This window comes from Lagopus leucura, unplaced genomic scaffold (genome assembly GCF_019238085.1).
Source record: "Lagopus leucura isolate 7727_CA_CO unplaced genomic scaffold, USGS_WTPT01 Super-Scaffold_100051, whole genome shotgun sequence".
In the NCBI taxonomy this organism is placed as follows: domain Eukaryota; kingdom Metazoa; phylum Chordata; class Aves; order Galliformes; family Phasianidae; genus Lagopus; species Lagopus leucura.
The window spans coordinates 98,039-108,573 of NW_024962297.1; the positions used below are offsets into that span (position 1 = coordinate 98,039).

The 10,535-nt window shown below is 58.6% G+C and overlaps 1 protein-coding gene across 1 annotated transcript; it reads left to right on the forward strand.

The window, feature by feature from the left end:
• Nucleotides 1–3,458: 3,458 nt before the first annotated feature.
• Nucleotides 3,459–10,484, forward strand: CRYBG2 (crystallin beta-gamma domain containing 2). The gene is made up of 19 exons (XM_042885588.1): nt 3,459–4,595; nt 4,713–5,675; nt 6,217–6,264; nt 6,344–6,462; nt 6,680–6,836; nt 6,912–7,051; nt 7,132–7,258; nt 7,335–7,498; nt 7,624–7,750; nt 7,865–8,007; nt 8,090–8,216; nt 8,320–8,352; nt 8,468–8,580; nt 8,690–8,819; nt 8,977–9,116; nt 9,202–9,325; nt 9,646–9,804; nt 10,149–10,308; nt 10,396–10,484. The coding sequence occupies exons 1-19, from the start codon at nt 3,459–3,461 to the stop codon at nt 10,482–10,484; spliced, it is 4,200 nt and encodes a 1,399-aa protein (XP_042741522.1).
• Nucleotides 10,485–10,535: the final 51 nt, after the last annotated feature.

Genomic DNA, 10,535 nt, shown 5'->3' on the forward strand with positions numbered 1-10,535 from the left:
CTGCCCCCGCTGCAGAGCTGGGGAAGGCAGCTGGCATTATTCCTATAGTTTTATTCAATAAAAATTCCTTCCTTTGTAACAATGCTGCCTCCATCCCAGGGCCCTGTTTGCTCTCCAAATACCGGCACTGATCTCCTTCAGGAGCTCCAGCACAGCACCAACCTTTGCTCCCAGAATCTTCTGTGCTGGGGACCCCATCCCAGACCCCACAGTGTGGCTTTCCCAGGGGTTTCACAACCCTGCAATGGGGATAAGCAGGACAGAGTCCAACTCGAACCGGCAAAGTGTCAGCGGGTGGAGGACAGCAGAACTGTGAGCTCCTCAGATCTCACCCTGAAACTACTGGCCAAGGTGCAGGGTGCCCCAGCGTCCCCAGGATGGTGGCTGTGTGCACTGAGCCAGTGGTGACTCGGGGGCGGCGGCCCGGGACGAGGCTGGGAGCCGAGGCAAGGCAAGGAGCCAGAGCCGGTGCCGTTGCCCGAGCTTTTCTAGGACAGTGCAGCCTACACCCCGGGCCATATCTCCCGTGGTGGCCCAGGGCCACCGCGATCACTGCTCTGTCCCCCTGGGGGCAGCGGAGCGTTTATGGCACAGGGATGATGGATGACCATCGTGATCACCCTGTCCCTTTGTGTGCCACGTGCTTTGAGTCCTGGCAACGAATTCAGCTGTGATCACAGCCACGGGACACCCGGTATCACTGGGGACGGACCCGGTGGTGGGAGGAGGCGGCGGATGGGACAAAGGTCCCACCGAGGTGGCCCGGCAGGGCTCTGGGGGCCTCATCAACCCAGGTGGGCCGGTCCCCCGACCGGCGCTGCTGAGTCTCAGGAAATGGAGGAGCTGGGTTGCTGGGGAACCAGCTCGACCGGCTCCCCGGCTGTCAGCACCTGAGGAATGCCAAACCTCCGCTCGCCAGGGCTGGGTGCTCACCGAGGGCTGGGTGTTCGCCGGGTGACTCTGCCGGTCCGCCCAGCCGCGGCGTGCCGGTGCAGGGAGCAGCACCCCGAGCCCTGCGCAGTGCCTTCGGTGCGGTCGGTCAGTGCAGTGCCCACCCGGCGCGGCGGGACCCTCGGGCGGCAGGTACGTGGGGTGTGGGTTGGGGCCCGTGGATGCTGTGGGGGCCAGGAGCTGTAGGGCACCTGCTGCCAGTCAGGGCTGTGCTCAGATCCGTGTGCCGATGCTGCCGTTTGGTCCCCACTGAGCTGATGTCGGCACGGGTTGGGTTGCAAAGCCCGTTTCTGCCACTCGGCTTCAACTCCTTCAGGCTTTTAACCCTATTCCCAACCCAAAGCACATCCTCACACCCATTGAGGACAAAGAAGTGCTCACCCAGCCCCAGTGGCCTTGTAGCTAGCAGATAGCAGGGTCCATGCCCACCCACATCCCCTCCTCTCTGCAGGGCATGTGGCTGCGGAAGCACCGGTAACAAAAGGGGAAATGGAAATTGCCCTGCCCTAATTATTAGTCCTGATCTGTGCAGCAGCCGCTCAAACCAAATTCTCAATTTTCCTGGAGGTAGCAGGTCTGCTCTTACCTGCAGACATTGGGAACATCCCAGTGTGTCTGCAGGCCAGATTTCCCCATGGCCACAAGCTCAAAGCTGGCCACAGGTTGCTGCCACTCAGCCCTTGGTCTCTTCGTTACATTGCAGGCATCTTAATCAGGTTCCAGGAGCCCTGATCAGGCTACTTAGGGACCCTTCTGAATAGCAAGAGCCAACAATTAGCTGAGCGGGTTTGCTTGGGTGGGACAGGTGATTAATTGCTGTGCCAGGTGCCCATTGCAACAATACAGCTGGGTTTCATTGCAGCGTGTCCCGGTGTGCAGGGACAGCCACATCCTCACCTGCCTCTATCTGGGGTGCTGGTGCCAGGCAGGGCTGCAGAGCATGGGGGTGGTGTGCCCTCAGCACCCACTGGGTGCCAGAGCCATCTGTGGCCCTATGGATCCAGCTGTGGCTCTGTGGATCCAGATGTAGCTTTGCTAATGCAGATGCCTGGCCCTGCCTGAGCTCTTCCTACATCCAGCCCTGCTCACTATCCTAGACATGGTCTTATAGCCTACTGCAAAATGACACCAACCCCTCCTATATAGACCAGAAAGACCTGCCAGGCTGGGGTGCATGGCGGGCGGGCAGGACCCAATGTTCCCGTGCCATCAGTGAAACATTCTGGTGGAGGGCAGAGCAGATGTGATGGGGTTTAGAGGGACCCAGCCCCGGGTGAACCCCACAACAGGAAGCATCCAGCGCTGACCCCAGGGATGGGGGAAGTGGCCGCATGGGAGAAATCCATTTCTCATCCATGAGGAATCAGCCCATGGAGGGCCTTCCCCATCCCAGCCAAGAAAGTGCTGAATTTTAGCACTCTTTGGGCCATATCCCAGTCCCAGCCCCTCCCGCTGCCCCTGCAGCCCACATACAGCTGGTGTTTGGGTTGGGGACACCAAACAGCCCCTAAATGGGAGATGCTGAGATGCTGCCACGCTTCCGGCTCATTCATCCACAGCTGCTTCGTCAGCTGCTTTCCATTTCCCAAACACAGCAATAAAACCATTCTGGGGCAGTCACGCAGCCCTGCATGGCGTCACTCTGCCAGCCGCGGCCTCAGGGTGCCCATGTCCTCCCCGGCAGCATCCAGCACTGCCCAGCATGGGGACACGGGCACAGGGTGCTGGGTGCCTGCTCTGATCAGGGTGCAAGCAGCGGGTAATTAATGCAGCTCATTTTCTTGTGCCAGTGGGGCCTCAGATGTGGATGGAGCAATCCCATCTTTGCTGAGCAATAACTGCCATGATCAAGGGAAGATGCTGCTGGCCCCAGCCTCCAGCAAAACCCCTGGGTGCTGTGGCATGGCCCCACTGAGGCTCTTTCACCTCATGGAGCTGCTTCCCTGTTATTTTTTGGGCTTGTTTGTTTGCTGTCTTTGCTGACTCGGTGCAGTCCTGCGCCCTCCTGACTCATCCTGCAGCTCGGGGCAGAGCACAGCACAGCCAGATCCTGCCCAGGTGGTTGGCAGAGCGCTGGGACGTGCAGACATTGCATTGCATTGCATTTTGTTGCACTGCGTTTCATTTCAATGCATTGCATTGCATATCATTGCATTTCTTACATTTCATGCAGTTGTATTGCATTTCGTTGCATTGTGCTGCATGTTGTGTCATGTCACTGCATTGCATGAAGCGTTGTGTTGTTGCATTGCATTGAATTTTATTTCATTGCAATGAAGGGATGGTGGTACCCCAGGTCACGCATGGGTGAGCATCCCAAGAGGTGCTCTAAGGAAACACAAAGTTACCACCTGTGTGCTCGAGACCCCCAGAATGTTCTAAGGGACCACGGAGGGGAGGACCAAAGTCCAAAGGGATGGGCTCAAGGTTTGGGGTCTCAGCTCAGCTGGATCCCGGTGCCTCTCCCTGCAGCTCCACCAGCCCTGCTGCGTGGTGGCAGGGCCTGCATGGATCTGCCGTTCCAGCACAGTGAGGCGAAGGGCTTCGTCTCCAGTGCCGAGCTGAGCATGAAGCAAACAGCAGCACCCGGACCCGAGAGCCGATCCCGGTTCCAGAAAGTCTCACTGGTGTCACGACGGCTGGAGCACATGGCAGGAGGGGGGGCCCGGGATGGCAGCCCCTCCCGCGTCTCCCTGCTGCTGCAGGCCTGGGAGAGGGAGATCGTGGAGAAGACGGCGTCGGGGCCGAGCGCGGTGACGCAGCGCAGCTGTTCGTCCTCTGTCAGCATCCTGAAGGACTTTGCAGCGCACGGCCCCATTTTCTCACAGGTCTTCTCGCCACGGCGGCGGGAGGAGAAGCGGGAGGATGACACAGTGCCTGCGCCCAGAGATGTCCCTGTGCACCGTGAGAGCTACATGCACGGCGTGCTGCTCCCCACTGCGCCCCGCTGCCAGCGCTCAACACATGACCCCAAGCCCAGGGCCAGGCATGTCACTGTGCTGCGGGAGGGCAGGGAGGCGGAGGAGGGCAGGAAAACCCAAAATGGAGGGTGCAAAGCCACCACTGTGCCCCCATCGCATCAGAGAGGCTGTAAGCCGGATTGTGGTGGCATCACCAAGATCACAGCACGTGGCAAAAGCTCACTGAACACCCTGGATACCAGGGAATCCTCCAGGGAGAAATGTCCAAAGCCAAATGAATCCATGTTCGATGCAATGCCAAGAGGCAGAGACAAACCCCAGGACCTGCGAACCAGTACAACCAGTGCCCAGTGTCCTCTGACAGATCAGTCTGGAGCCAGAGAAGGAGGTGCAGTGCATAGGGATGGCTCTATTTCAGCCATACAGCCCAGGACAGAGAGCTCTGAGGAAACTGGTGGCACCTCCAAAAACATCTCCAAGGAAGCAAGCAATGGACCTGAGCTGTTACATGGAGCACGAGCATCTCCAAAAGACACAGAAGTTGAAATGAAGGAGGGTGAGATGGTGAAGAATCATGAGGGTGTGGCCCAGGATACCCAGAGCATCCCTGAGCCTCCTATGGAGAGCACTGCAGAGCCCCAACCTGAGAACACTGCAAAGCCCCAGCCTGAGAGTGTCCCAAAGCCTCAACCTGAGAGCATCCCAAAACCCCAACCTGATAGTGTCCCCAAATGCCAACTTGATAGTGTCCCAAAACTTCAACCTGAGGGTGTCCCAGAACTTCAACCTGAGGGTGTCCCAAAACTGCAAAGTGAGAGTATCTCAAAGCCTCAACCTGAGAGTGCCCCAAAACTTCAATCTGAGGGTGTCCCAAAACCTCAACCTGAGAGTGTCCCCAAACCCCAATCTGACAGCACCCTGAAATCTCAACCTGAGAGTTCCCCAAAACTTCAATCTGAGGGTGACCCAAAACCCCAACTTGAGAGCACCCCAAAACCTCAACCTGAGAGTGTCCCCAAACCTCAATCTAAGAGCATCTCAAAGCCCCAAAGTGAGAGCATCCCGGAGCCCTCCCATGAGTCCCCAGCTCCACCATCAGAGAGTCCCCCAGATGCATCTGAGGAGGATCCTGAGCTGGTGGTGGACATGGAAATCTTCGTGGACACGCTGCGCAACATGGAGCCCTCAGAGATACGGAAGGCACCCAAGGTTCCGCGCCAGCCCCGGCCCTCAGCACTGGGTCGCTGCACAGCACTGCCACCCATCCATGAGGACTGCGTGGCCCCACGCACCCACATCTCACTGCCTGTTGCCCTGCAGGAGCTGCTGGCATGGGGAGGGGGGGGACAACGAGCTGAGACCCCCCCAGAGGGCACTGAGAGCCACGATGAGGAGGAGGAGATTGAGAACCCCTACCTGAGCCCTGGGGAGAAGGCACTGAGGAAGGCTCAGAATGGCAATGGGGAACTGGGTTCGCTCCTGGGGGGGCCGATGCAGGGCAGGGCCACGGGTGAGCGCAGTATTCTGTTCCGAGGGAATGTCCTCAAAGGGATGGCACTGCTCTCTGACTTCCTGGAGCACCGTGCAGCTGCAGCAGATGAGGCCAAGCCCTACTCACGCCTGGACAACAGCATGCTTTACAGCCGCTTCGTGTCCTCCGCCAGCACCCACAATGGGGTCTCCAATGGTATAGGTGCTGGTGACCAGCCCAGCACTGAGCTGGAAGCACTGAGTCATGACCACAACTCTTCTGTTCCTGAAGAGCCAGAGAGTGCCGGAGCCCCATACCCCACTGACATCCCGGTGAGTGCAGCCCTGGAGCAGTGCCTGAGGGTGCTGGGGCACATAGGGATCTGAATCCCCTGAGCATCTTCCCCTGCTTCCAGCCTATGGATGGTGCATTGTATTGGGGGAAGCTGTGCTGCATAACTGCCAGTACAATGGGATGGTGCTGGGATGGGTGATGGGAGGGTACCAGCATAGGCAGTGAGAAAGGGTACTGGGATGGGAAGGTGTTGAGCTGGAGACGGGAGGGTTCTGGGATGGGTGATGGGAAGGTATCAGAATGAGCACTATGAGGCTACCAGTGTAGGTAATGAGAAGGTTCTGGGATGGGCAGGTGTAGGGCTGGGGATAGGAGGGTGTGGGGATGGGTGACAGAGGGCAGGGGCTGGGCAGAGGCTGTTCCAGATGGTGCAGGAATGCTTGAGGTGTGGCTGCTCGGGGCAGTGGGAGGGATTTGCTGGCTGTAGACGTGAGGCTTTGGCTGCTGCTCTGTTGGGCTGAGGCAATGGCTGGTGCGGCTGATGTCCTGCGCTGTTCATGTGTCCTCGGGTGCGCACAGCAGGATGACAAGGAGGGCTCTGTGAAGATAAACGCCAGACCCGGAAAGGTATGGGGCATGGGGCCGGGGCTGGGCAGGGCTGGCCCTGGGGCCACGGTGCTGAGCAATCTGCTGTCACCCCAACCAGATCATCCTCTTCTCTGAGGCCGGCTTTGCAGGGCACAGACGGGAGATCTGGGGTGATGTCCCCGACGCTACATCTTGGGAGCTGTCACACAAAATCTCCATCAGGGTCATCCGTGGAGGGTAGGGACCATGCAGGGACAAGGCTGGGGGCAGCTGGGGAGGAGGCTGTGTCACAACCCATGTTCAGTGGTCACCATTGTGCCACAGGCAATGGCTATGGCCATGAGCCAATACTGGGGTGACGGGATGCTGCTGGAGGCTCTGTATGGCCATGTTCTGCACCCTGCCACTAGGCAGAGACTGGTAAGCATAGCAATGGGCATTTCCCTGATGGCAGGTGGGTGATGTATGAAAAACCACGGTTCCATGGGCGCAAGTGTGTGCTGGCAGAGGGGGATGTGGAGATTGACAACCCCTGGATAGTGTATGGGCAGAGTGATGAATCACATGGCAGTCGGCCCTTCCGCATCGGCTCCTTCAAGAGGGTGGTGAAGGTGAGCAGCTGGAAAATGGGCTGCGGAGCCCTCCCAAATTCAGCCACCCTTCATTCTGTGCTCTCCCCACACCAGGATTACTGCACGCCTGAGATCAGCCTGTTTGCTGAGGAAAACGGAGAAGGCGCCAGACTGCAGTTCAGCGACTCGGCCGAGGATACCCGTGTGCAGGGGCAGCCACTCACTGCTTCCTCCATCATTGTGCACTCGGGACTGTGAGCAGGACAGGGTGTGGGGTGCTGCTGGCACGGGACGCTCCTAGCCACCAACGAGCATTTGGGCATTTCCTCCCTAGGTGGCTGGTTTACTCCAAGCCTTTCTTCGATGATGACCCCTATGTCCTGGAGCCAGGCAGGTACCCCAACCTGAAGGCCTGGGGAGCGAAGGATCCATCCATCTGCTCCATGCATCCCATCAGGCTGGTAAGCAATGGCTGTTGGAGCACTGGGGCCGTATTCTGTGTGAGCACATCGCTCTGCCTCTACTTCCATTTCCCAGGGCTGCCCAGTGGTGGAGCGTCCTGGCGAGCCGCAGGTGCTGATCTATGAGGACAGGGGCTTCCAGGGACACAGCTTCATCATCAGGCGGGATGTCTACGACCTGAAGCGCCTGCCCGAACTGCCGCTGCCCACCGTGGGCTCAATGCGTGTCCTGGGTGGCTGGTGAGCAGTGGGGTGACCCACAGACGAGGGCTTGGAGGCTGCGGGACGCAGTGAGGTGGCACATCTCAGAGATGCTCAGCTGTGGGGATCTCAGTGCTTGTCTGATCTCAGTGTCTTGCACACAGCTGGGTCGGCTATGAGAAGGAGGGCTTCCGTGGCCACCAGTACCTGTTGGAAGAAGGAGAGTACCAGGACTGGCGGCAGTGGGGTGGCTACGGCAAGGAGCTGATGTCCTTACGGCTCATACGGACGGTGAGAGCATTGGGTGCCACCATCCCATGTCCCATAAGGTCATGTATTACAGAGAGCAGCCATTTTCCAATCCCTTCCCCACAACAAATTGAGGGTCGGGGCTTGTCCCTGCAGGATTTCTCTGACCCAGCACTGGTGCTCTTCGAGGCCATGGACTTTGAAGAGGGTCCCAGCGTGGAGCTGAGTGAGGCACTGCCCGATACACAGCTGGCTGGCTATGGCACCGTCACACAGTCCATCCATGTGCTGAGTGGTGTGTGAGTATGGAACCTGGGACACGGGGACAGAAGGGACATAGGGATGGCCAAGCCTGAGCCTGAGCTTGCATCCCCCTGGCAGGTGGGTGGCCTACGAGGGCCCCAACTTTTCGGGAGAGCAATACATCCTAGAGAAGGGAGTGTATCGCAACTTTGAGGACTGGGGAGCCACCAACTGCCGCATTGCCTCGGCACAGCCCATCCTGCAGGTGGGTGTGCATGGACCCCCAGAGCCTGGATCCCCCTCTGCACACCCATGGGTGCCCCATGGTTGGGTGAGCTGGCAACCAGTCCCACTCTGTTTGTTTGCAGGTTAGGGAACACAACCTGCACTTCGTCTCCAAGGTATGGAGTGGTGTGTGGGGAGGGAGACACACCGATCTTGGTGTCACCACTCTTTGTGGGATAGTGACAGTGCTGCTTTGCCTGCCTCGCTGAGCCTCTCCATGCCCCTCCCCAGATCCTGCTCTTCTCAGAGCCTGACTTCCTGGGGGAGCACCTTGCCTTTGAGGACGAGCAGAGTGCCCTGCCTGACAGCTTTGTGCCCCGCTCCTGCAGGGTTCGTGGTGGCAGGTAGGGCACTGGGGTCTCAATGGTGGGGGATAGGACGGGGAGTCCTGGGAGACACTCACCCCCCACAATGGCTGCATCAGCTCAAACATGCTCCTCTGCTCCTTGCCAGCTGGATCCTGTTTGACAGCCAGGCCTTCACTGGGCAGCAGCATGTGCTGTCTGAGGGTGAGTACCCCACGTTGGGTGCCATGGGCTGCCTCTCCTCCACCACCATCCGCTCCTTGAAGAAGGTCCCAGTGGTGAGTGTCCATCCAACATCACTGAGGCAGAAGCCCTCAGAAGCCTCCTTGTTTCCTGCAGCATTTGTTCTCCAGCCCCAGAGCCCATCCATACACATGGGTGCTGGCTTCCCCCAGCTTTCCCCCTTTACACCTTCATCTTTGCCCCCTCCTGCAGTTCTTCTCAGAGCCCTCCATCTTCCTGCATGGCCTGGAGTGTTTCGAGGGGAAGGAGATCGAGTTAAACAGTGAAGTGCGGAGTCTCCAGGCAGAGGGTTTCAACAACCACGTGCTGTCAGTGCGTGTCAAAGGCGGCATGTAAGTGAGCCCAGCCCTGCTGTTCCCATCCCAGCTGGGGTCTGTTTGCCTACTGAGGCTGACCGCACTCTGCCCATCTCTGCAGCTGGGTGCTGTGTGAGCACGGTGACTTCCGAGGCCGCCAGTGGCTGCTGGAGTGCACTGAGATCACCAACTGGCTGACCTACAGTGGGCTGCAGCACGTCGGGTCCCTCTACCCCATCCGCCAGGTGAGCACCCAGGGAGCCCCCAAACCAGCCCTGGTGCAATGGGGCTGGGGAAAGCAGCACACTGCTGGCAGTGCTCAACCATGAAAGTGCCGCCAACCTTCCTCCGCTCCCTGCTCCTCCCTGCAATTTGTCGTGGCGAAATGCTCCCCACGGGCAAGCACCTTGCACAATGTCTTGGCAGCATGGCATGGCGAGCCATGCTGTGCCAGCTGTGAGATGAACCAGGGCCACAGCCATCACCCTGGCACTGTGGAGACATGCACAACGTGATTCTTGGCCGCTGCAGAGATCCTGAGCAAAAAGAGCTTCTCTCCTTCCAGAGACGGATCTATTTCCGCATCAGGAGCAAGGAGCTGCAGCTCTACCTGTCTGTCCCTGATGATGTGGAGGACATGAAAGCAGGGCGCGTGGTGGTCTCCAGCCTGAGCGAGCAGAGCAGCTCTGTCTGGTACTACGAGGATGGGCTGCTGAAAAACCAGGTCAGGGCTGCAGATTGGAGATGGAGGGGACCTGGGAATGCCCCAGACAAACCTTTTAGGGCTTCCACCTGCTTTTTTCCCAGGATAACCTCAGCCTCGTCACCAAAGCCCATTGATTCTCCCTTCTTCCGGTCTCTTCTGGAGACATGAATGCATTTCTGCCACACCAGAGGATTTTATCACCTTGATCATGCCTGCCCCTCATTGTTTTCCTGCCTTCCCCATGTCCCACCCCAGAACCAGATGCTTTTGACATGAAACCTCCAAGCCCAAAGCCCCTGAGCCTCACCAGGTGGAGGCAATGGAGGGGATGGAGCTGACGTGTCCACCACCTCCCACTGCAGGTTGCCCCTGCCATGAGCCTGCAGGTCATTGGGCCAGCTGGGAAGGGAGCAAAGGCCGTGCTGTGGTCCGAAACCCGGATGCCACGTCAGACCTGGAGCATCAATTCTCAGGGACGGATTCACAGCCAGATGTTTGAGGATATGATTCTCGATGTAAAAGGTAAAGCTGTGGTGCCAGCACAGGGGCTGCTGTCCCAGGCACCCCGTGGAAATGAGGTGTCAGATGGGGCCACTCTCCTCTTTGCAGGCGGCCGATCATACGACCGGGACCATGCCATCATTTGGGAGGTAGCTGAAGAACGCCCCACACAGATCTGGGAGATACAGGTGCTATGAGCAGGGGGCATGTGGCCCTGGTGCCAGCAAGTGTAACAGGGAAGGACAGGA

Bases quoted from the DNA above. Each gene is read 5' to 3' on its own strand.
- CRYBG2 (XM_042885588.1), top strand. From the start codon at position 3,459: ATGGATCTGCCGTTCCAGCACAGTGAGGCGAAGGGCTTCGTCTCCAGT. The intron at 6,837-6,911 runs GTGAGCAGCTGG...TCCCCACACCAG, and splicing joins CCTTCAAGAGGGTGGTGAAG to GATTACTGCACGCCTGAGAT. The intron at 7,259-7,334 runs GTAAGCAATGGC...TCCATTTCCCAG, and splicing joins CCATGCATCCCATCAGGCTG to GGCTGCCCAGTGGTGGAGCG.